At 51.5% G+C, this 25510-nt stretch overlaps 3 protein-coding genes across 4 annotated transcripts; all 3 read right to left on the bottom strand.

Moving 5' to 3' along the window:
* Positions 1-329: 329 nt before the first annotated feature.
* LOC308426007 (keratin, type I cytoskeletal 16) lies at positions 330-2915 on the bottom strand (the record flags this gene model as incomplete). Its single annotated transcript, XM_080923714.1, has 8 exons — positions 330-424; positions 566-612; positions 705-925; positions 1165-1290; positions 1383-1544; positions 1632-1788; positions 1906-1988; positions 2403-2915. 8 exons carry the CDS (start codon positions 2913-2915, stop codon positions 330-332), a joined length of 1404 nt encoding a protein of 467 aa, XP_080779840.1.
* An 8664-nt stretch (positions 2916-11579) lies between these two features.
* LOC308426005 (keratin, type I cytoskeletal 17) lies at positions 11580-16070 on the bottom strand. Its single transcript, XM_080923712.1, has 8 exons — positions 15635-16070; positions 14878-14960; positions 14354-14510; positions 13637-13798; positions 13004-13129; positions 12694-12914; positions 12579-12604; positions 11580-11764 (listed from the first exon to the last, which is right to left on the bottom strand). Exons 1-8 carry the CDS (start codon positions 16064-16066, stop codon positions 11670-11672), a joined length of 1302 nt encoding a protein of 433 aa, XP_080779838.1. The 5' UTR covers positions 16067-16070; the 3' UTR covers positions 11580-11669.
* Positions 16071-18134: 2064 nt separating this feature from the next.
* On the bottom strand, positions 18135-24928 carry LOC308426000 (keratin, type I cytoskeletal 42; the record flags this gene model as incomplete). Of its 2 annotated transcripts, XM_080923702.1 has the most annotated exons (8): positions 18135-18245; positions 18376-18425; positions 19767-19987; positions 20235-20360; positions 20917-21078; positions 22178-22334; positions 22435-22517; positions 24467-24928. In XM_080923702.1, the coding sequence occupies 8 exons, from the start codon at positions 24926-24928 to the stop codon at positions 18148-18150; spliced, it is 1359 nt and encodes a 452-aa protein (XP_080779828.1). The 2 variants fall into 2 exon arrangements, with proteins under 2 accessions (XP_080779828.1, XP_080779829.1); XM_080923703.1 differs by lacking the exon at positions 18376-18425 and having other exon boundaries at positions 18148-18277.
* Positions 24929-25510: the final 582 nt, after the last annotated feature.

The following is a 25510-nucleotide window of genomic DNA, read 5'->3' on the forward strand; positions in this document are numbered from 1 at the left end:
TATCTCCCCTCTTTGCATACCCCTATTCACCCCCCAATGACATGGAGAACTTCTGGAAACTTCTGCAAGATCTTCTGAAGCACAATCAGTTTTCTGCACCTCTTCAAGTCTGAGGACCCAAGAGGAGTTCCTGGGAGGTCCCTTCAACTCATCTCCCATCCCCTAAACATGGAGATCACACAAATTTGCATCAACCAGAAAGCTTTATTAGCCTAGCACCATGAGAGGGTAGGGGAGACAGATGGGGAACATGCTAAGAAAACAGGGTCCTGCCCCAAGCCCCCAGTATGAGATACTGATGTGGGTCAGGAGGCTCTGGACAAAACAGATTAGTTCCTGGAACTCTGGCTTTGGCTCTGGCTGAAGCTGGTTGAGCCTTGCTCCTTGAGGATGGACCGGGGCTGGCGGGAGGATGAGGAGAAGACTGAAAAAGAGAAAGAAAATGGTGAGGTGGATTCTGGGAGCTAAGCAAGCTGCCAAGCAGGGAAAGGGACTCCCAGGACTCTGGGAGGAGGGCCTCAGCCCGGACCCTACAGAGTCAAGCTGTTGGTCCCAGGAGCCTTACCTTCTCGAGAAGAGTAGGACTGCCCAGAAGAGTGCTGTGAGGAGCTGCTGGGATGAGGGGGAGAAGAAACAGGAGCATTAGATGTGCCCTGAGCAGCAGAGGCAGAGCTGCTGGGAGCAGGGACTAAAGGCCAACTCACTGGGCATCCTCGCCATCCAGCAGACGGCGGTAGGTGGCGATCTCCTGCTCCAGCCGTGTCTTCACATCCAACAAGATGTTGTACTCCTGGCTCTGCTGCTCCATCTCACAGCGCAGCTGAGCCAGCTGCTCCTCCACGCTGCCGATCAAACCCTGGATCTGGGACAGCTGCATGCAGTATCTGCCCTTGGTCTCTTCTAGGCTGTTCTCCAAGGATGCTTTCTGTGAGTGAAGAAAGGGGAAGAGGGAGTGAATCAATGGTGGTGGTCACCTCTGTCTCTGCTGGCCTCCGGACATGTTTTTTAGATAGGTACATGGAACCTGACACCAGCCAGAGGCTGTAATTAGAAAGAGACGTTTTGGAAAATGTTTCCCCGACTGGCTGACTTCAATTTCTCCATCTGTGTCATGAATACCACAGAGGGGACTACTGGGCTGCACTGGGGCTGGATTCTTCTTACCATGCTGAGCTGGGACTGCAGTTCAATCTCCAGGCCCTGGAACACCCTGCGGAGCTCAGACACCTCACTGCGGCTAGTCTGTATTAGCTCACTGTTAGAAGCCACCTCTTTGTTCAGCTCCTCGGTCTGAAATGGAATAGAGGAAAAGGTGTGAGACTCCTCTCCAAAGCATTCCTGGCCAGGAGTCACAGAGGGGTTGAAAGGAAGCAGGTCCCCACCTTGTTCAAGAACCAGGCCTCGACATCTCTGCGGTTCTTCTCCGCCATCTGCTCATACTGATCCCTCATCTCATTCAGGATGCGGCTCAGATCCACACCAGGAGCTGCGTTCATCTCCACATTGACGTCCCCACTGGTCTGACCCCTCAAGGCAAGCATCTCCTAGGAGAGATCACAAGGGGGTTGGTCACCTCTCCTAGGAACCTCACCGCACCAACCTTCCATCCCCCAAAACAGCAGCATCTCCACCTCCTCATGGTTCTTCTTCAGGTAGGCCAGCTCCTCCCTGAGGCCTTCGACCTGCATCTCCAGGTCGGCTCTGGACATAGTCAGGTCATCTAGCACCCGGCGCAGGTTATTGATGTCACCTTCCACGGACTGACGCAAGAACATCTCATTTTCATACCTTGGAAGACAGAGGTCAAAGCTGCAGGTGGACAACCCTCCTCTTTTCTCCCTGTCCTCTGCCCTCTGTCTCCTGCCCCCTGCCCCCAGCCCTCAGCCCAGCATGCTGGCTGCTTACTTGGTCCTGAAGTCATCAGCTGCCAGCCTGGCATTGTCAATCTGCAAAGTGGACTGTCCATTCTCCTGCGTGGCCACAATGATCTAGAGGGAAAATGAAAAGATGGGAGGTGTGATCATCCAGAGACCCTGCTGCTCAAGGGAGAAGGACAAAGGGGAGCAAAAGGAGCCACCCCAAGCCCATCAGTTCAGCTTCTGACAACTGATTACTTACTTCTCTGCCCAGTTCAAGTTATATAGGGGTGCACTTAAATCTACCATCACCCCTACCCTGGACCTAAAGCTAAGGAGCTAAGCATGCAGCACCAAGTGGCCTCAAGAGAATTAAGAGTCAGGGTCCCAGTTCCAGCTGAGGCGTGGATGTTCTAAAAGGACCCTCAGCCACTTTTCTGGATAATTCTGACCTTTAACTCCCAAAGGTCTTTGTGTCCTTGCTTATTTATTAGACTCTCTAACATTGTCTTTCCTAATGGCCTCTCATCCACCAGAGTCACCCACCTTGTTCTTCAAGTCCTCGATGGTCCTGAAGTAAGAACTGTAGTCTTTGATCTCAGTGGGCCGCTGCCTCTGGTACCAGTCACGGATCTTCACCTCCAGGTCTCTGTTGGCCTCTTCCAGGGCACGCACCTTATCCAGGTAGGTGGCCAATCGATCATTGAGGTTCTGCATGGTCACTTTCTCACTGCCAACCACGAGTCCATCACCACCGCCGAGTCCACCACCAAATCCACCAAATCCACCTCCAAACCCTCCACCATATCCACCACCAAGTCCTCCACCAAATCCACCACCAAAACTGCTGCTGCTGAAGCCCCCACCATAGCCACCTCCAATCCCACAGGCTCCCCCAGAGGAGAAGCGAGAGGAGGTGACCGACATGCCCCCATAGGTGCTGGGAGCCCGGCAGGATCCTCCAGCCAGGACGGAGGAGATGCGGCTAGAACCACCACCAATGCCACAGGAGCCCTTCATGGAGCTGGAGGAGGTGAACTGGCGGCTGCAGCTGGCCATGGCTTTGAGAGAGGTGAGCAAGTGAGTCGGCAGAGAGAAGAGAGAGCTGCTCGGTGAAGGATGCAGATGCTGAGTATGCCTCAGACACCAGGTTCTTTTATATGCACCAGAGGAAGGTGGGGCCCTTCAACTGCTGACTCCGGGTTCCCCTACGGATTTCATCAGTCAGTCCCGTCCAACTCCCTACTCTGGATAGTTCAGCCCAGGGTGGACACTCTCTTCCATGTGCTGGCTCAGAGGTCCAGCCCAAATCTGGGGGTGTGGGGCCAATAGAAAAACACAAAAATTCGAGTCAGTACTGACTCAGCTTGTATGGCCAGAAATGGGCTTTTGTTCCTAGAGCCCGAGGGGACAGCAACAGAGAGGCCTAGGTGCAGGCAGCCTTGTGGCAGGCGCGTCCTCAGGCAGTGAGTCAACCAGTCCCTGCCCCACAGTGAGAACCTTAGGTGGCAGGAGTCTCACTGATGCCATCCCAGACTGTCTTGTGATACTGTCCTATGAGTCCTACATGCCACGTGGTAGAGCTAGGTTGCTCACCATGGATCCTGAAGCCCTTCACCTCCCCTCTCTATGCCTTCTCTCCCTCCACAGGGACAAGTCTGGACTGAGCAGCTGCAGTCCTTTCTAGTTCTAAAAAGTCAAATGATTTCCTTTACCATGGGATGTAATTTGGATTTGAATGCTGCCTTTGAGACACCAGGATGTCCAGAGTGGTGGTCACCATAGCATTCACAGCCTATGCCCCCACAGGCCCACCCTCCCTCCCACTCACTGCATGGTACAGTAGCATCTTGTCATCCTTCTGGGCCTCAGTTCTTTGAAGACACATAATAGTCAGGGAAGCATGCCTGGAGGACCCTATCCCCGTGGTCTGCCTCTTCATCCTTCCTCTGTAGCCTTACTGCCTTTCTCACAAACCTGCATGTCCTGACCCCTAACATAAGACCCCTGCACTTAGAAAGCACACACAGCTTCTCCATACCACCTCCTGCCCTACCAACTCAGGGGCGGCCCCTGTGGTCTGTAGTGGGCTCAGTAGGAGGGAATTCTACCCTGTTCCTGTTTGGGTGACACCAACCCTATCCCTTCTGCCCCTCCATAGGCCTCAGAGTTCCCATGTGGAAACCATCTAGCCCAGAAGCTGCCCAGGCTGGGCTTGGTGCCTCTGTTCATCCAGTGTGCATAGGGTTTTGCACTGGTAAGGAGTACCTGTCATGCTTACTACCCAGTTCTGAGAAGCAGGCCCACAGTGGGTGTCGTCAGTAGGCTTCCAGAAAATCAGACTCTCCACCATCCTGAATCTCTCTCTGCACCTCTCAAATTCACATCATTTCTTAATCCCTGAATTAATCTTGTAGGTGAGAAGGACTATGGAAGAACAAGAGAAGGGTGAGTGGGACTCGACCTGTGCCACTACTAAGCTTATAACCACAACGTCAGACCTCTCCAGGTTCCCATGATGCCTTGCATGCAGGTGCCAGGTAAGTCCAATTCTCACCTACCTGCCCATAGTCCTTGGTAGGAGCTCTGATCACAGTAGGCATAGTCTTGGCCTGAAAGGAAGGAAGGAGTCTGGCCCAAAGACAATCTCTTGGATACCATGGGGCAACGTCCACAGCACTGGACTCTATCCTTGCCCCAAGGTTTATCTCTTGAGGTGACAGGAGCCCTGAGAGTCTTGCCTAAGTTATTCTGGGGCAGGAAGGTTTGTTTATTGCTACCATAGATCATTCTGACCTGATGGCCACTCAACTAGAGGTTAAAATACTCTGCTGTGGTCTACAGTCTCCTATGGTCTTTACCCTAGCAGGAGACTCCAGGCCTGGGCTTCTGGGAAAGGAGAATTCAAATGGGACATATTAGTAGATCGAACAGTGAGAGGTTTACTTAGAGCAGGCCAGGAATCAGGAGCACATACTTTAGACAAGAGGGCACTGAGGTGAGCTCCAGCAGCCTCTACCCTGACAGGCAATGGGCTTAAATTCTCTCCTCCCTCCTGTCGCCTGCCATGTGCCTCTCCCAGGGTACATACTTATATAAAAGGGGTGTGCTTTCCTCAGAAGCCCACTTTGCCCAGAATTTGGTCTTTTATAAGTCATCTACAAGATGCAAGAATATGCTTAAGCGTTTAAGCACCCCTAAAGTGAAAGGCTTATGAGGGAAAAGCACATGGTCTCCTGAAAGCTGATTCTTTATGTTTGGTTTTGGTGTTTTGGTGTTGCTGTTTTGATTTTGCTTTGTTTTATTTTGTTTTTGTTTTTTTTTTTGGTTTTTTTTTTTTTTTTTTTTTTTTGTTTTTTTGTTTTGTTTTGTTTTTTTGAGATAGCATTTTTCTGTGTAGCCCTGGCTGTTCTGGAACTCTGTAGATCAGGTTAACCTCAGAGATCCATCTGTCTCTGCCTCCTGAGTGCTGGGATTAAAGGTGTGTGCCACTATCACCCATCCTAAAAAACTATCTTTAAAATGCTTTAATATAATCTAAATAGCAGGGCCCACTATCACCCATTGTCTCTTACATTTGTTTTGGAGGCCCTGAGCTGGCCCATCTGCAGTCAGTCACCAACAATATCTTTATATCCTTTCTCAGGGCCTTGAGCTGCCCCACATATGTTCCTTCTGTGCTATCTTTGGGGCACTGTTAGTCAGACCCTTCTGTAGCTCCTGCCTAATAAGAACAAGGCTGTGATATGTGTTTGGAGGAACATACCTGGTTATTTTTAAAATCCTACATAAGTTGTCATTTTAAGAGATAATTTGTAAACGGTTATAATTTTGGGTAGGAAGAAAACTAAGTAGAGAGCTTAGACTTGGGGATTTCTGTCTTTTCTTCTCTATTTTTTTCTTTCTTAGGTAAGGCAAAAGAACTAGAAAGAAAAATGGGAGTGGAGTAATATTATAAGATATTGGATATATGGGAATGGATTACTAAATTTACTCTTAAAAGAAACATTTTATAGCCATAACCTTACATTGGTAGAAATCTTTACATTTTAATGCAGAACTGAAGTTATATTTTCTTACATTGGTACAGAATTTAAATACTGATACAAGTTTAAGGTTTTTATTGGTATAAATCTTTATATGTTGATATAAAAATTAAAGCTAATTTTGTTACTCTCAAATAGGCATGTGCCTATGTAACTCATTTTAGAATACAAGGCTTAGACACAGTCCTTCTATAGCTGTGATTACAAACTGTTTAGGATGATTAAGTAATGGAAGTTAAGGTCAGATAGTAAACTCACAGTAATTTTAGATTCTGATTTAATTATAATAAATGTTTTCAAAATTATTCAAATAGCAAATAGCTAAGAGTAGTCACAGTTTAGCAGATCAAAGATACTATATATAGATAGTCTTCAAAAGCATCAGAGATCCACAAAATATGGCATTTTAATCATTTCATTTTATTTATAGATCTTTTGACTAGGCAACATGTCTGCTCCTGGCAGTACCCTTTTCATACTTCAGAGAAGATATTGAGCATCATTACCTCAATATGGAGTTGCTCCAATTGTGGCACGGTAGCCAGTGGGCAAGAATTTTCCTAAGTCGTCTGTAGAGAAAAAAATATTGTCCAGGAAAGGACACATGATGCAGGATAGTTGACAACTTAGCTCTGCCAAGACATGGTTAGCTAGTCTTTTATAATTATTCCTGCTTCACCTAAGTTCTGTCAGATGGTTAGGGTCAGAAGGCTGAATATATAGATGCTCCAACATTGTTATGAGGAATGGGGGGTGGGGCTATCCAGGCAGTCAGCTATCTCTACAAACTGTTTAAGTTTTGGAAGCTATGTTTTTGTGCTTTCTATATATTCAGGTAATGTTTAATTCATTCCTGGATCTCTGGCAGAGTTAAAGACTAGTTATAGTTGTTTCACATTAAGGGAGTTGATCTAGATTTGAAAGGATGGCTTTCAGAGGATAATACACATTAAAATCAAAACATAATTCAAGTATAGAATTGTAAACTCCTTAAGTTAGGATAAATGATAGATTAATTTAATCTAAATTGCCAAGTATGGTAGACTAGACATAAGTGTACGTCATACTTATAATTTGCATAATAGTTATAATTGTGTTCGACTTATATCTGAGAGAAAAGAGCCTTTTTAACTGGACAAAAAGGGGAAATGTAGTGGGTTTGGTCTAATGCTGCTTGTATTATGTTAATTTGGGTACCCAATATCACACGATAATCTACACATCCACCCATAGGACACCTAGGGGCCCTGCCTCCAGTTGGTTTTTATTGGTAAATAAAGTTACCAGCAGCCAATGGCTAGGCAGGCAGACAGAGGCGGGACTTTCGGGATTCTGAGCAATGAACTGAAGAAAGAAGGAAGAAGATCTGCCATACCGGAAGTGGGAGAGGAAAGACAACATTCCTGAGAAGGTCTTGGAGAGCATAAAGGCCAAGAGGGCTGCCTGACTGGGTCCCGGGCCACAAAGATGGAATATAGATTTTAGTAATAACTTGGGAATATTGGCAGGAGGTGGATTAACCACATGGAAGATAGGAAATAGACCAGCCATTGAGTTGTTTAAGGCTTATCAAAATATAAAGGCTGTGTGTGTGTGTGTGTGTGTGTGTGTGTGTGTAAATAAACCCAGAATATTGGGGCCGGTACCAAGCCGCTGCTGCCAGAATCTATTTGAGTAATTAATTGGGTACTGCTACATGGATCCAGTCTGTTGATGTGTGGACAGGCCTGGAATTCATGTCCACCCACAGATCCATCTCCCTGAGGATTGGAAATGGTCATCCTGATCACCAAAGGCCACCAGACCCCAATTACAGGAAGTAAAATGTTTGCCCAAGTTTTAACAGCATGAAAGGAAACAATTGCCAAGCTAAGGTTCTTAACACACACACACACACACACACACACACACACACACTGTCCCCAACTCTCTGAGGTTAGGGAATAGGAGACAATCAGCCTTTTGACCCTAGAGAGAAACGCGAAGTCAGGAACACAGGCACTCTGGTGGTATGAAGTCCTGTGGTGCTTGACTCCCCAACCATATCCACCACAGGAGACATTTGAAACAGTGTGACCTCCTCTGGGACCCAACTACAAAGGAGAAAGCTGGCCCTCTGAAGGATCTTGGCAGGACAAGGTTGTGTCTGGACTTCAGGTGGTGCAAGAGAATGGAGAAGTAAGGGACACTTCCTGTGTGCTAGTGATGCATATTTATCCCAAAGTTGTCAGAACCAAAACCATTAAGCCTCAGGGCACAGGCACTGAGTCCAGTCAAGCTGGCGTACCTCCAGGCAATGAACTCCTCCCCCATCTCTGCCCTTCACCCCACCCCTTCTCAGGTATGAGGTCACTTTTCAGTTGGCCAGGAAACATCTTTGGCCAATGCCACACCTCAGCTCACAGCGGTTCCCAAATCCGACGGGATCATCCAAATCTCTACACAGACTCCTTGCCTGCCCCAACCCCTGCTTCAGCATTACCCAGGACAAGCCTGGTCTTGGGGCTCTTTTACAAGCTCCCCAGGGGATTCCCAGACTGGAGAAACAGGAGGCAGTTCTGGGAGTTGTGAGATGAGGGGTGTCCAGGGAGGCCCCGGTGGACATGTAGTAAACCATGACAGAGTAACCTGGAATCAAGCATGGCAATATCTGGGAACCTCATTTTTCTTCTCTGGGCTGTGGGAATAACACTTCTGTCTCACAGGCACGTGAGAGTAAAGACGAAGTAAAGCAAGTGCCTGGTAAACCACTAAGCATCATTACAGTTACTCAGTGGGGTCTAGGAAGCACCCACCATGTGCCAGGCCCTGACTCAAAGAACAAGACAGAGAAGCCCTGTGAGAGAATTCAGTAAGGACAATACCAGCGCTGTGTGTTTGGGTCTTGGTAGAATACAACCAAGGAAGGAGACAGACCAAGGTCCTCAGGGATAAACAAATATCCATTCTGGACCCAGTTCTCCTGGGTCAAAAGGAATCCACATAGGTCAGGTCCTTCCTGTGTATATACATGGTCCTCTCCATACTGCATGTCTGATGTTTCCCACTCTGAGCAAGACTGCCACAGGCCCTCATACCAGTCACAAACAAAGAGCTCTTGAGGGAGCCTAAGTCTCTCTCTAGCTGGGATATGGCCTTGCCCTGTGCCTGGAGGCAGAAACACACTGATTCTGGTACCTCTGTTCTCCTCAATTCCCCAAGAGACCCACACTGCGTGAGGGTTGAGTGTATTGTCAGGCCCACTGCTTGTCTGAAGCCCATCGAGTCCTCACAGGCCACCGTCCCTTTTTCCCCTAGACTCAGTGCTGAGCTAGGCACATGCTGTACCACAGACAGGACTGCTCACCATATCCCTCTCTCTCTGCAGAAGCCTACCAGGAACTAGTGTGGTGAAGAAGAGTCTGAGGCCCAGCTAGTGGTAGCAGGGGTCTGTGTCTGTCACAGGAAAGGGGAGCCCAGGGCAGTCACGTGCCTGTAGCTTCTACCAGACTGATAGGAGTTGGTGCTGTGAGAAGAATGTGTATAGATGAACAATGAACCCTCCACAGTCTCAACACTCAGCCCCAAGCCTAAGTATCTAAGTATCCCCAGTATCTAAGATGTCCTGGACAAAGCCACTAAAGTTCTCTACACAGTCCCCTAGGGAGCTACTCAGTGTGGCAATCTGACCTCATGCCGTGGACCCATGGGGGTCCCCCACAGAACACACCAAACACATAACACCTATTCACTAGGAGAGGTCCACAATCCAGGAGCATCTCCTGTGCCCTCCAACACTGACTTCTAATGGCAGTCAGAGTAAATCCCCATAGTCTCCAGAATGGAGGAAGCCCTTCCTGCCTAACAGATGAGGAGAAGTAGGAGGTGGAGCTATAACTCTTCCCAGAACAGAGTAGGGCTTCACTCCGCCTTCCCCTGCTCCACCCGCCACTGGATACGTCAAACTTTGGGAAAATAGCTGAGTCACGGCTCGTCAGAGCCTCAGTGTCTCTATCAACTCAATGGGGCGCCTCTCCCCAGAGTCTCCCTGTGTCTTCAGACTGGCCCAGGCTGGTTCTTCTGGTTATGGCCTGATGCACATCAGGAACTGGGGGAGCACGCTTCTCTCCTGCCCCCATTCAGAGGCACCAGCTTGATGACACAGAGCTGGTGCAGCTTTGAGTCTCTCAGATGCTACTGCAGCCCAAGGACACGAAGAGGATCTCGCATCCCCACATCAGCATCACCTCTGCTCTCCCTCCTCTCATGGCAAACTCCAAAGTCTCAGAAGAACCTGTGACCCATTCAGAGTCCTCACACTTTGGTGGCTGTGGCTCAGGCCAGTTTATGGCAGCCTCCCCTGACCTCAAGCTCCTCTGGGGTTCTGACTCCTCCTGTGCCTTTACACTTAGGTTTCATTGTCTGCCAGTGAGAGAAGTAAGATATCTCTAGGTGCTGATTCAAGATCACACACAAACACACACACACACACACACACACACACACACACACTTCAAATCCCCACAGTGAACTTAGACAGAGAACTCCTTTTTTAACTTCTTCTACCCCCTGTGCCACTCCCAGTCCTTAGATGAAACCAGGAAGGCAGTGTCTTGCTCAGTGGCTTCCAGATTTTACTCAAAGTAGGTGCCAAAGGTGTCCCTGACTCTGTTCTTCACAGCTGCCACCAGAATGAGTCTCGCCTAGCATTCAGGGGGCCCTGGGTACAACTGGGGCAGGAACTGTGCAGGAATAGAGGAGGTTCTATTTCCTCAGGACTCAGTTTCCCTCCTTCACCTTTCCTGCCGGTGAGGAATCAAGAGGACCAACCATCAGGGAGCCATTGCTCCCTGTCATGGCCCTACACAGGGCCCCAAGTCACCCTATCCTTGGCTGACTGATCACGTGAGAAGACACTGAAAGAAAGATTCCATTCTTCCTCCCATCCCCAGTAGGAACCTGCCTTTTCCAAGAAGCACAGGCCTCCCACTCATTGCCAAACTATGACCATGAAAGCCCTTCCTGTGGGCTCACGAGAGTCCCATAAGAACCTCAACCCACCCACTCTATCAGCGGGCCTCTCCCCATCTTGGTCCACCTCCTCTCTCAGAGAAGACTCAGAAATGGGATGAGTCAGCCCTGGGGAATCAGGATACTGCACCTGAGATCTTCCCATCCATTTATGGGTGAGAAATGAGATTGCTCGGAAGGAAAAGCCTGTAACTGCCTGAGGTCACGAGACTGCATACAGAACAAGAGAAGGCTACCTAGGGCCACTCCTGATGTGCTGACAATACTCCAAGACTGGTTTAGCCTGAACTACCCATCCCATCAGGGGGAGATGTCTTCAGGGGATATAAAGCAAGCTAAGCTCTCTTTGCCTAAGATAACCTATTACATTCATCTCCAAGAATAATGATGGTTATCCACAAAATGCTTCCCCTGTGACACACATACACACACACACACACATACACACACACATACTCACACAACAGTCCATACAAGCACAACAATACACACACACACATCAGTACACACACACACACACACACACACATCAGTACACACACACACACACACAGTCTGCCCAGTGTCACCATGGCCATTTCATCAGAACCAAGGACACAGTTCACTTCAGATCAGCAAGTTTTAATGGCATCAAGCAGGGGGGTGTTTGGAAGAGGCTGAAGCAGGAGACTGATGCTGGAGAGGACATAGGCTGCCAAGCCCAGAGGGAAGCTGCCTCTCTGCAGCCTCGGGGAACTGGCCAGAAGGAGCTGAGTCCTTAGCGGGTGGTCTGGTGGACCTGCTCCCGGGATGAGATGACCTTGCCATCCTGAACCTCTTCCACAATGGTGCGCACCTGACGGGTGGTCACAGCTGCAAAAGAAAAGACACTCGGGCTGTGGGCAGAGGAAAAAAGCCACTCTTGGCCCTTAGTCCCCTGCGTGGAAGCCAGCCTGCCTCCACCCTGGTCCTCTCCTGATGGATGCTACAGTCTTCACTCACGTCTCAACACCACACTGCGCAGATGTCCCCTCCCGCCCTCACCTGCCTCCTTTCCACCCTGCATTCTGCTGAGACCCCTGTGTGAGCTGTGGACCCCTGGACAGGCTATTTGGTTCTAACCCACTTTGTCCCTCAAGAGAGTGGCTGTGTAGACCGAGTGCTGAATAGAATAAGTCCTAGTCCACTCCTTTGCAGTCTGCAGTGCTTAGACTGTTCCCATCTCCTCCACCACATGGGGATAACCAAGACAAAAATCCAGATCCTCATCATCTGTTTCACTAGAAACCCCAGAGTTAAGACCATGTATCCCCCCAGCCCCACAAATACTGAGATCTGGAGGCCAGGGACCATGACCCTACCTCCCACTAGGCTCAAGTCCCCAGAGACAAAACTGTTCTGACTCATCTATAGGGTACTGGGAGCAAAGAGGCTCTCCAGATCAGATGAAGACTGCTCCTTTCGCCATCATCTCCATGGTAACCAGCCCTCATCAGACCAGTCTTTCTCCTTTGATCTTTCCTCTGAGCATCAATTCTGAGCCCTAACAGGCCCATTCCTCCTACGCCCACTGAAGATTAGCCATCATAGCCTGAATCTCCTTACAAACCCTTGCCCAGCAATCTGCTAATGGCTTTCCTGCCCCATGCATCCCTCTACCCCAGCCCTAGGTTACCAAGATCCTTACGTTCTTTTGGCTTGTACTGAGTCAGGCTGAAAAAAAAAAAAATGGGAAAGATTAGATGAGGTATGAGAGTACCTTCCTCACCCCTAATGCTCCAGCCCTGTGTGCCTCTACTCACTGGGCATCCTCTCCCTCCAGCAGACGGCGGTAGGTGGCGATCTCCTGCTCCAGCCGTGTCTTCACGTCCAGCAGGATCTTGTATTCCTGGTTCTGCTGCTCCATCTCACAGCGCAGCTGAGCCAGCTGCTCCTCCACGCTGCCGATCAGCCCCTGGATCTGAGACAGCTGCACGCAGTAGCGGTTCTCTGTCTCAGCCAGGCTGCCCTCCAGGGATGCTTTCTGCAGGAGAGCAGGTGGTGGTCAGTGAGAGTGGCAGAGCTGCCTCCCGGGTGCTGGACCCATCCCTGCGTGCATAGTCGCATCCCTACCATGCTGAGCTGAGACTGCAGCTCGATCTCCAGGGCCTGCATGGTGCGCCGGAGCTCAGAGATCTCGCTCTTGCCGCTCTGCACCAGCTCGCTGTTGGTGGCCACCTCACGGTTCAGTTCCTCAGTCTACAGACAGGACACAGGACAGGAAACATGAGCCTGGACCCTTCCTGAAGTCTCATGCTCCATGGTTCCCATGACCCAGAGCTCAGACCCTATCCTTTAGCTGTAACCACCTTCCTGACCTCCTCTGAGCCTTGTCCCCAAGCTCCCTACTCCCCCAGCCCTGAAACATACTCATTGGAGTGTTATGGTTAATCTCTACAAGTAGCAGGCAATAGAACAGAAACGTTAAGAACCAGCCAGGACATGTAGCCCAGCCTCTGATGCTGATTCCCGGCTTCTTAAAGAAAGGTGGAAATTCCCAGGGTCTTTACCTGCAGTGCTGATTCCACAAGGCACCTCCCACACATCCCCAGATGACTGACTAGCTAACACCCGCTCTTTTGACAAAATGAGCACTCCTGACTCTATAGAATCCACATAGTTTGACAAGGTAGGACATCCCTAAAATGACAGGTTACTGTCAGGGCTCCGGCCTCTGAGGCCTGTTTGGATTACAGCAGTTCTCACCTTGCTGAAGAACCAATCTTCAGCATCCTTGCGGTTCTTCTCCGCCATCTTCTCGTACTGATCCCGCATCTCTGACAGGATGCGGCTCAGGTCCACACCGGGAGCTGCGTCCATCTCCACATTGATTTCACCGCCCACCTGGCCTCTCAGAGCATTCATCTCCTGTGAAGAGAGAATGAAGATGTGGTCCTCTAGACCAGTGTTGGCCCTGCATACCCAAGCCTTCCCTAACCACATTTAGGTCTATCCCCCTTCCTGAACACCTTTTGATCTGCCCAGCCTCTTCCCTCCTATGGATTATTTGTTTGTTTGTTCTGTATGGACTCAATGCCCACCTTCACATTGTACTTCCCTCAACAGACAGAGGATTCTCAATAGACATCTGATTCGAGGCCTTTGCCCCCCCAAAAAAAACCTCCCTTCCAATCTCCAAAAGAGTTGGAACTAAAATAAGTGTTTGAGCATCTCCTGCCTCCTCTGACACTGTGAGTGAAGCAGGGAGAGGAGAGAAGGTCTCTATGAGGCCCAACTGGTCCCTATGACACAGGGATGTGTGGAAGCTCTAGACCACAGGAATGAAGACTTTACAGAAAGGGCAGCCCTATAGGATGACTAAACTCAACAAGCCCTGTCTCCCACACCTTCAATTGCAGCCCAACCCCAGGACTCTGCCACCCAGTCCTCATCTTCTTTTACCTACTGACCCTGCCCCCTCACCTCCTCATGGTTCTTCTTCAGGTAGGCCAGCTCCTCTTTGAGGTTCTCGATCTGCATCTCCAGGTCGGCTCTGGCCAGGGTCAGTTCATCCAGCACCCGGCGCAGGCCATTGATGTCGGCCTCCACGCTCATGCGCAGAGCCTGCTCAGTCTCAAACCTGCAGTGAAAAGCCAGAGACCTCAGGCCAGGATGCTCACACAGAGGTCCCTGTCCTGGTATCATCCCTGCCTTCCCTTTGCCAGGGCCAGAACAACTGAGAGAGCATCAGAGGGTAGAATGAAAGCAAGGTGCAACCCTAAGCCCGGGGACAACCACAAGGCAAGACCCCATGACCAGTGGCTTCCTGACTCCTCCTCTGCTTCCTCCTCCCCCAGCTACCTTCGGAAGTAGCTGTCTTTGCACATCCAACTAAGGGCTCAGCTCATAACCCCCAGGCCCTCTATCCCCTGTCTTCTAGGAAGTCATAGGTGAAGAGAGTTGCCCCAGAACCCCCCCCCCTCAGCTTGTGACCCTCTGGGCCTCACTTGGTACGGAAGTCATCAGCTGCCAGACGGGCATTGTCAATCTGGAGCAGGATGCTGGCATTATCCACAGTGGCCACGAGGATCTGGAGAGATGACAAATCAATAGGTCATTGAGTTTATGGTGGCTCAACCCAGGCCCGTGTTCTGAGCCAGGCTTCCTGGCTGGAGGCTGGGATATTCTGCTTCAGGGAAACCCCTCTCCCTGCCAGCCATTCCCTACGCAGTATCGCCCTTGTTGGCAGAGATGAGCAAATGGGGGTCCAGTGAGGTGAAACTTAGTGCTGCCTGCCCATGCAGACCCTCCTCATGCCAGTCTCAGCCTGAGGGGGAAGGAACTAGATAATCCAGAAAATCCAGAGAAGAAAAATCCCCTAAAACATTCCCATGGGAGTCTGCTGTCCTACCCCTCCCCTGCTTCCTCTCTTAAGATTGCTACAAAGCACACTCTCAGAGCCTCTCACCCAACCCCCTTCTGACTGGGACACTCACAGATCCATCTTCACTCTGTGGAACCAGCCTTCCACCTACACATTGATGGTCTAGGTATCAATGACGTGAGTCCTGGAACAAGGACTGTTCCAGGAGGGAACAGACATTCAAAGGAGCCTCACAATGCCTGCTTGTTCCTGGTCCAGACACTTGCTCCCTCAAAGGGGTCAAACTAGAGCCTAGAAACCCTGTGGCAGCCCCAGTTGCCTTCAGGCCTTGATGAAGGCAGGAGGTAGGTGGTTCAAACCCCTCCTGCCAGAGATCCTACCTTGTTCTTCAGATCCTCAATGGTATGGTAATAAGCACTGTAGTCCCGGGCTGGCCCTGGGGCCTGCTTCTGGTACCAGTCTCGGATCTTCACCTCCAGCTCAGTGTTGGCCTCCTCCAGGGCGCGCACCTTGTCCAGGTAGGAGGCCAGCCGGTCGTTGAGGTTCTGCATGGTGGCCTTCTCCCCTCCAGCCAGCAGCCCATCAACACCCCCAAAGTTGCCTCCATAGCCACTGCCACTACCAAAGCTGTAGCAGCTGGAGTAACTGTTGCTACCAAGAGCACTGCCCAGGCCACTAGCTGACCCCAGCCTGCAGGAGCCTGCACCCAGGCTGCCAGACAGTCGGCAGGAGGTTCGAGATGAGCCGCCACCCAGGCCAGAGGAGCCCTTGATGGAGCTGGAGGAGGTGAACTGGCGGATGGTGGTGGTCATGATGGCAGCGGGCAATGGATGTGGAGCTGGAGGGCTTGGGAGGAAGAGAGGCGCCAAGGTGCGTGCTGCGCTGGGGCTCGCCCGCTTCCTTTATAGGGCAGCCAGTGGGCGTAGCGATTACAACAGTCTCTCTGCTGTTTCCATTCCCCTGGGCTTTCATCACCACTGGACACCCGCCAGCTCCCAGGTGGCTATGGGCCCCCCTCCCACCACTGGGGCTCTGCCTCATTTCACCAAACCCTGTATTGGGTGTCATGATCCTGTGTGTGTGTGTGTGTGTGTGTGTGTGTGTGTGTGTGTGTGTGTGTGTGTGCTTTCGTGCATCTGTCTGTCTGTCTCTGGTCTCAGGCCTGTCACCTGTGATTCAGGCAGGCCCTCCAGCTACGCTTTCCCATGACCTAATACGGACAAGAGGAGCTGGCGACGTCACCTCCACCCAGCCCTCCCAGGCAGCTGCCACCCCAGCTTGATGAGAAATGAGGTGGAGAGTCAGGCACCCCACACACCTGAGGTGGCTTTCCTTCTCACCATACCACTCCCTGCATGTGAAAAGCCTGAGTCTGGGGATTGAGGAATCAGAAAGATCACATACACATCCTGACTTGAGCTCAGGGCCTAAACCCACCAGGCCCACCCCACAACACTGACGCTATGTCAAGCCTCCAGTTGCCAACACAGGCAGGAAACCAGAGCTTAGCAAAGAATGTGATGTCCAAACAGGCCCAGTTCACTCAAGCCGTGGGCTGGCATAATACACCCTCGCCCGTCACTCAGCTACAACATCCCGACCCAGGAGTCACCCCTCTGAGCAGCCCTAACACCCAGGCACACATCCTGGGATGAGGCTCATTCTGGCCAGTTTTCTGAAACTGTCCCTGTCCCTGAGAAAGCCCAGACTTTCCCTTTAGATGTTTCCCTACTTCCTGCAATACAGTTTCCAGAGACAGGTGGACAGAAAAGAACTCAGCTAAACCTTAGAGGAAAACAGAGCTATGTATAGGAGGGGTGCCTTATGAAAGAAAGTCTGTGGGGACCATGGTCTCCTCTCACATTCCTTGCCCTCTTCTGTATCCTGACAGACCTAAGAGGATTGGACAGCTCAGGTCCTAACCAAGAAAAATAATAATAAAAGATATCCCTTCTTAGCACCCTTACCCCACCCCACCTCCAAGACAAAGGCTCCCCAAGACAAAGACCACAACATGGTTCCCCAAGGTGGGCCACAGGCCCCACCCCCTGGCTCCACCTCGACCCACCTACCATTCTAAGCCCAGCCCTAGGTTCCAGGGTCCTGGGAGGCCTGCTGAGCAGAATGTGGTCTTGTTTCAAACTGCCAATGAGTTCCTCCTCCCAGACAGGTCTAGACAGCCCCCATCAGCAGCTGGGAGAGGTTTCCCCAATAGCCCAGGAGCTGCCAAGCCACCAAAGCAAACAGGACGCCCCCCACACTCACAAACACGGCCGCCCCACCCCACACACACCCCCAAGGGAGCCAGGTAGAGCCGGTCTGGCTTCTTGGGCTGAGACAGCCAGGCTGCCACCCCCTCATCCATCAAGGCCCTGGACCACTCCAAGAAAGTTAGTCGTCTTTCCCAGCCAGACCCCTGTCCCTTTGTTTTGATGCAGGTTTTCTCTAACAGGTGTGGTACCCAGAAAACCTGCAGGCCCTCCCGGGGACCAGCACCAGGAGCCAGCCCCAGAGGCAGATTCTAAGAAAACAGGATGTTCCATACCTCCACCCTCAATGCTTCCATCTCCTCCCCTCTTGACTTCCAAGACAACCCAAGCCTGGATAGAGTGGGCAGGGAAAGTAGGCAGGTGACAAGCGATACTAGACGCTTAGGTGAACCCTCCCCAGCCGCTCAGCCCACGCTGCCTGAGCCGATGACCAGACAAATGACGAATTCAAGGACCATACTTCTTCAACGCTTTATTAGCAATTTCTGGGGTCAACCCAAAGGGCCTCTCTGTAAGGGGCAGCACAAAGCAAACGCAGAAGACAACAGCTAGCTCATAGGAGTTCAAGCAGGAAGCTGCAGCCTAAGCCCCTGAGGCTGGACCATCACATGCCGAAAGGGACCTCAGTGGGTGGAGCGGTGCACCTGCTCTCTGGAGGAGACCACCTTGCCATCCTGGACTTCTTCCACAATGGTGCGCACCTGGCGGCTGGTCACCATGCCTACAGATGGCAGGAGAGAGGTCACAGGGAGACTCAGGCAGGAAGGGGCCCCTACCCAACCTGCCACCTGGCCTGTAGCATCTCTAATCTCCCCCAATGTCCCATACACGGGACAGGATTAGACTCTTACCTTCTCGGGAGGGCTGCGAAGCCAGGGATGAGGAGTATTGAGTAGCCAGGCTGCGGGAAGAGGGAGAACCTGTCAGCCCAGAGGTGCCACAAGCAAGGAGGCCCTGGGAGCACGTCTGGGAATGATAAGCAGCTGAGGGGGTCCCAAGAGAGTAACAGAAATCCCACAAAGTGGGAAATCACAGTTAGGAGTTCACAGAGAACAGCACAAACCAAGGATCAAATCTCATAGGCTCCTCAGAACAGGAAGGAGAAAAAAAAAATAGCCAAAGGCGTTTGTGGCTATGTTGTGGGCTACTAAACCAGGATTTACAAGGAGACACTGCTCAAGTGGATTTTCCATATCCTGAAGGGCCCAAGAAGACTCCTTTCTTTAAAGCAAGAGACACTGGTTAGACTGTAGACAAAATTCACCATTATTGGAAAGCAAAGTCTAGAGGGAGAGGGAGAGAGATTTGTGGCTAAGCAGAGACCCTAGGACACTCCTGACTTCCCATGGAGACCCCCAGAACATTCTTGATTTCCCATGGAAACTCCCAGGACGCTCTTGGCTTCCCATAGAGAGCCCAGGACACTCTTGGCATCTCATGGAGACCCCAGGATACTCTTGGCCCATGGAAACTTTTATCAACATTCCCAACTCCAAATCAATGTCTCACTTGTCCTGCACCTTACCTTGTCCTGGCTAATGATGTCACCAATCACACTAGATCAGTCATTCAAGCCAGAAACCTAGGGTCATTGATACCCACTCCTTCACACATTCTCTCGGCATTTACTGCATAGCAACTGTGAGCCATTCTCACCCTCCCTCCTTCCCTCCTCTCTCTCTCTCTCTCTCTCTCTCTCTCTCTCTCTCTCTCTCTCTCTCTCTCTCTCTTTCACATACACACACACACACACACACACACACACACACAGGGATTCTATCCTGTTGCTGTTTTTAGGAAGACCTCTCTTCTGTCTACACAACCACACCTCTAGCAATGGAGAATCCATCAGCCTCCTGAAATCACTCCCCTGCCCATCCACTTCCACTCTGGCCCGTGTTTCCCTCTATAGCCAAAGCAAATACTCCCAAGAACCTAGCTGGCCATCATTCTGTTCCATGTCACTCCGTGGCTCCCCATGGCCCACAAGATCTACTCTATGTGCTTTCAGATGGTTCTCAGATGGTTTCAGATGGTACTCAGATGGTACTCAGATGGTAGTCAGATGGTACTCAGATGGTAGTCAGATGGTACTCAGATGGTTTCAGATGGAACTCACAGTCATACCCATGCACTTTCTGTCCTTTTCACTCCTGCACACCTCTACACCAAACTGTTGAACATTCCTTGGACCAAGTAGTATCCAGCCCAGCCTGGTAGGTGTCTAGACCCCCACACTCACTGGGCGTCCTCTCCCTCCAGCAGGCGGCGGTAAGTGGCAATCTCCTGCTCCAGCCGGGTCTTCACATCCAGCAGCACCTGGTACTCATGATTCTGCCTTTCCATGTCGCAGCGCAGCTCACACAGCTGCTGTTCCACACTGCTAATGAGGCCCTGCAGCTGCGCCAGCTGTGCCCCATAGCGTGCCTCTGTCTCTGCCAGGCTGTTCTCCAGGGATGCTTTCTGTGGCCAAAGGGACAGGTTGACAGTAAGCTAGGCCCTTCCCCAATGATGACACCCACCTGGGAGGGCGCGTGGTCACGTCTAAGTGACTTATAAGTGTTTCCAGAACAGTTGGGCAGTAACTGGGGCAGAGAGAGACCAGTGCGGTGGGCTGAACAGTTTGTTTCTGGTCCTCTGAGTAGGGGTTCTGTTCGGCAGGGCTCAACAGAAGTGACAAGAAGCAGGCGGGACAGGGACAGTGACCCACCATGCTGATTTGGGACTGCAGCTCAATCTCCAGGTTCTGTACAGAGCGGCGGAGCTCCGTGATCTCCGTCCGGCTGCTCTGCAGGGCCTCCGTGTTGGTGGCCACTTCTCGGTTCAGCTCCTCAGTCTGGAAGGCAGGGTGAACACAGAGACTGAAGGAGGTTTTCAGATGGAACAGAAGATGGAGCTGGCCCTGAGCCCTATCCTTCCAGAACTACCCCTCCCTGCCCTCAGAGGAACTCATCCTGTATCCGGAGTCCCTCTGTGCCCACAAGGAACACATGTAATGTATCTAAAAACCTTCAAGGGACCCTTGCTGAACTAACTACACAACACCTTAAAGTAGGCCAGAGATTGTTGGTGTGTTAGTGACTTCCCCCAGACCCCACAAATGTTCATTCAGTAAGTGTTTATCCAAGGCATAACTACATTTCCAAACACGTGCAGTGAACAGCTGTGGTAGAGCCTGAGCCAGGTTGGGTGACCTGGATCAGGTCCCCAGGCCACAGCTGTAGCCACAAGGGAAAGCTTTGAGTGTCTGAGCTTCTCCAGGCATCACAGTTACTTTCAACCCTGAGCAATGGTCTAAGTGGTTTCCAGTGTGTCTGACAGTGACCCAGGCCATGTCAGCAATTAGACTGAGCAACCTCACGAGGACACATTCACTCCCCACGGCCACCCACCTTGGTGAAGAACCAATCCTCGGCATCCTTGCGGTTCTTCTCCGCCATCTTCTCGTACTGATCACGCATCTCGTTCAGGATGCGGCTCAGGTCCACACCGGGGGCGGCGTCCATTTCCACATTGACGTCCCCGCCCACCTGGCCACGAAGGGCATTCATCTCCTGGGCAGAGAGGACAGAAGGGGCGCACCCAAAGTCATTCTGGGAAGAGACCCTGGTCCTCAGCAAAGCAGACATGACGTCACAGGCCTTGTACTCAGCGGGCTGTGGATTCCATCAGCCTCCCCCAACAAACACACTGACACAAACGTGCCTAGCATCTAGGTCCCAATCTGTGTGAAGTAAGAGGAAGCTGATGGTTCTCCAGTGAGGGGAGGGAAGAAAAGACAACCTCACCCTACTTCCTGACCCCTACCCTTGTCCATTAGCCATCACCCTATAGCATAAGCATGGGGTTAGGCACCCTGTGGTGGCATTGCTCCAAGCCAGACCATATTAAGCAATGCTGGTCTTGTGGGAAGAGGCAGCTATGCACTCAGAGCCTCAACATTAAGGGAAGCACCTTCTGGGTGTCCTGCACATGGGAATCAAGTTCCCCAAGCCCAGGACAGGCAGGGCTGAGTTGGGAAGGAAGCCACAAAGGTACACTGCTTGAGTCCCAAGTGGGGTCCAAGGATGAAGGCCTAGGACTGTACTCTGGGGATATAAAACTCAAAGTCTCTAGAAAAGGGGGTCGGGGGCAGAGAGTTGCAGAGAGGTGGAGTCAGACCCTCATGGGAATGAACACGAGGCAGGCAGGCACGAGGTAAGTCGCTATGCAGCATGAGGTATATGTCTCTAACCCTCTCTGAGCCTTCCAAAAGGGGAGGGTAAATGCCTCCTTCTCTCAGCCATCTTGTCAGTATCAGTGGAAGTAACTGTAGTGAATCAGCTGTAAGGCTGGGCAAATGTGCCTTGTTATAATTAATTATAATAATTAGCACTGTGTGTTAGCCTGATTCACTCATTAGTGAATTAACTGTTCCTGCACAGTCAGCCAAGCCTGCAGGGATGAGCAGAAGGAAGTCTCTGGTGGAGCATCTCCCACATCCTCTGCCCCTTCCCAGCCACCCCTCACACACCCACAACAACGCTCAAGGCTCACTGAGGGTGAGCACCAGGCCAGGAACCCACTGGACCTAGTACACAGACCCAGCCTGTAGCAGTTCTGTGGGCCCAGCTCCAAGGCGGGTTTCTCCGATGTCTCCTACATTGGCCTCACCTCCTCATGGTTCTTCTTCAGGTAGGCCAGCTCCTCCTTGAGGCTCTCGATCTGCATCTCCAGGTCGGCTCTGGCCAGGGTCAGCTCATCCAGCACCCGGCGCAGGCCGTTGATGTCGGCCTCCACGCTCATGCGCAGGTTCAGCTCTGTCTCGTACCTTCAGGGTTGGAGGTAGGGGACATGGTCCACACACTCAGTGTGCAGAGTGGGAACCCACCAGCAGCTCCCCCGGGGCAGCCCACAGGGCACAGACTCACTTGGTGCGAAAGTCGTCTGCTGCCAGGCGAGCATTGTCGATCTGCAGCACAATGCTGGCATTGTCGATTGTGGCTGCCAGGATCTGCGGGTAAGGGTGAGCTCCGTGAGCAAGTGCCCACCACAGAGCCCCCAGAAGGCGCTGCTGTACCTTGCTTGCATGCAACCTTGTGGTTTCAGGAACTGCCAAGCACCTCAAGGACTCAGAGTGATGGGACATGACACCGTGTCATAAACAGGCGTCAATCTATCATCATGGGGGTCTAAGCTGCCTGGGCCTTATCCCCAACTAAATTCACCTCCAGGCTCACCCCTACCTACCAACTCCCCTACATGGCACTGCGTCTCCCTACCCCCCTCATCCCCCTGTTGTCTCCCTCATAGCCTATACCCATCTCTGGGACAATCTTACCTCAGTTTCCACTACATTTTTGGTTAGTTGCTCCCCCACTGGACTCAGAGCAACACAGGAACAAGATTATACCTGTCTGGGTCTCTTTGGACTCCCCAGGCCTGGGCACAGCGCCTAGCCCACAGTCAGCCCCCAGGGTGTATTTGTCTAATTATATGACTAATTAATTGATTAATGAGGTTATGACCGGCTCCATCTCAAAGCCAGGACAGAGTCCAAGGAGATACAGGAAGTCCATAATTATTGGAAATGCCCAAGGCTGGTCCCAAGCAAGAGTGTTAATGGGTTAGAGGAAGAAAGGAGTACTAACCCAGTGGCAGAAGTTAGGTAGAAATTGTCATGGTTTAAGGCTAACCCAGAAAGAAGATGTTCCTAGCATAGGCATAGGAATTATCCTATGTCATCTAAGGTCACCTCAGCCCTCTCCAAGACCCTACTCCAGGACCTAAGTCCCATGCAGTGACCTGGTCAGGCTGAGCCTAAGGGTCACGTTGCTTCCCTTCTTTTGCATCGCCATCTGTAGTCTGCAGGGATCTGGCAATTTCTGTGCACCCAGGTATCTGGATTACAATGTGTCCAGGAAGCCTAACCAGAATACTGAGGGTAAGGTATGGAAATCCAGTGAGGAGGGTGGACTTTACTCTGAGGGTGATAGTGAACTGTTGGCTAACCCCAAAATACCGAGCACTGACTCACCAGGACTCCCCTAGGTTCCCCACTGCCCCAACAAAGCCTGGTATCTGATCTGGCACAGCCGGGATCTCTGCTTCCAAGGAGATTACGAAAATCCCCTGCCAGGTGGAAGACCCGGGCAGGAGCAGACAAAGCCCCTCACTAGACTGCCGTAGGGCTGGCTCTCTACCCCAGAGCCAGGGTCAGCCACACAGCTGCCTGGGACCAGTCTGTGGCTAAGCCTCTCAGAGATCCTCAACCTCTGCTTTTCACTGGGCTCAGTGCCCAGACCCTCCCAAAGCAGGTTTGTGTTAAGACCTGAGTGGCCACATTTACAGATGCCAAAGCCATTTTCTTAAAGACCAAGAAAGGATGTAAGGGGCAGAGAGAGGGTGCTCCTTGGTCAGGCTAGCTTCCAGTCTGAGTTGAAAAACAGACCCCAAAAGAGTCAAAAGAGTCATTATAGAGGGAGGGAGACCCACAACTAACGCAGCCTTCCTTGAGAACACACAGACTCTAAAGTCAGTGCAAGAAACAGGGCATAGACTGAACATCAAAGTGTTGAAGGAACACCAGGATTCTGGGATAGAAGACAGATGCTATCCATCCAGGAGGGCCACCTGAAGAAGGGAGAGGCTACAGGAGAGTATCCCCAGAGGAAAGAAAAATGGCAATACCTTGCCTTCAATGTCCTGAAGCTGCCCCATCCTTCCTCTGTCACCCACCCCAGATAAGCTCTATGGGAAGAGACAAGTTCTCTTCCATCATCTTGGAGAGTTCCCAAAGACCACACAGCCTGGGATAGCCCTGCAGGCTCAGGGTTATTTCAGAGATAAGAGGACGGGTGGCGAATGGCCAAATGGTGGAGGTCTATGGTGGGGAGGAGGTCTTCTGCTCTGGGCATGGACCATGCATGGGCAGACAGCAGGAAGTAGGTAAGAGGCTCCCACCTTGTTCCGAAGGTCCTCTATGGTCTTGAAGTAGGGGCTGTAGTCACGAGCAGGTCCAGGACCCTGCTTCTTGTACCACTCACGGATCTTCACCTCTAGGTCAGTGTTGGCCTCCTCCAGGGCACGCACCCTGTCTAAGTAGGTGGCCAGCCGGTCGTTGAGGTTCTGCATGGTCTCCTTCTCACCGCCCCCTAGGAGGGCATCTGACACACCAAAACTGGAGCCAAAGCCCCCACCCAGGCTGCAAGTGTAGCCACCACCATAGCCGCCTCCTAAGCCCGCTGAAAAGCGGGAGGATGTGACCGACATATTGCTGCAACTGCCACCTCCCAAGAGGCTGGGAGCCCGGCAGGCACCCCCGACACGGACAGAGGACATCCGAGAGAACCCCATGCCAGGAGTGCAAAGGCCCTTCATGGAGCTGGATGTTGAAAATTGGCGGATGCTGGTAGTGGAAGCCATGTTATCCGCAGGTCAAGTAACAGGGTCTGGACTGGATGGAGACCCTGGGCTACCCTTTATAGCCAGGCTGAAGGGAGACAGAGCCCCTGCTCCTTGAAGTCCAAGCCAAAACCCCAACCTTGTAATTTGTCTCTGTTACAGCGGGCCTGAGGCTTGGGCTGGACTCCTGTAATTCATCCCTGTATCCTGAGGCCTCCTCCTGTGCCTGCCCAGCCCGGGCATGGGTGACCTCTTAGAGGTCCATTGTTCTGTTCCAAAACAAAGGTGGTATTGGAGCTGTAGCCCTGAGGCAGGGTGATCTTCCATCCTCAACCACAATTAGGCAGCTGAGCTCATTCTTGGGGGAAAGTTTGAAGAATCTAGCCCAGAAGCAGGGAAAGGCCTCAAACAAGGCTCCACAGGCCCAGTAACCAGGAAGCAGATCTGGTCCCTACCTGGCATTCCAGGGTCTCAGATATTCACCCCTGGTTCATGATAGTCTTGGTAGAGCCCCTCAGTCTAAGTTGGGGAAGCCCTGAGCTCTCTTGGAACTATCCCAAGCTTTCAAAGTAAGATATAGCCTCAGACGTGAGGGTCCCTGAC

The sequence above is a fragment of the Micromys minutus genome, assembly GCF_963924665.1.
Source record: "Micromys minutus genome assembly, chromosome: 10".
Lineage (NCBI taxonomy): Eukaryota > Metazoa > Chordata > Mammalia > Rodentia > Muridae > Micromys > Micromys minutus.

Excerpts from the sequence above, each read along its gene's own strand:
- LOC308426005 (XM_080923712.1), bottom strand. The coding sequence starts at position 16,066 with ATGACCACCACCATCCGCCAGTTCACCTCCTCCAGCTCCATCAAGGGC. Across the intron at positions 14,961-15,634 it reads TTGAGGATCTGAAGAACAAG|ATCCTCGTGGCCACTGTGGA; the intron begins GTAGGATCTCTG and ends TCATCTCTCCAG. Across the intron at positions 12,605-12,693 it reads CTGGAGGGAGAGGATGCCCA|CCTGACTCAGTACAAGCCAA; the intron begins GTGAGTAGAGGC and ends TTTTTTTTTCAG.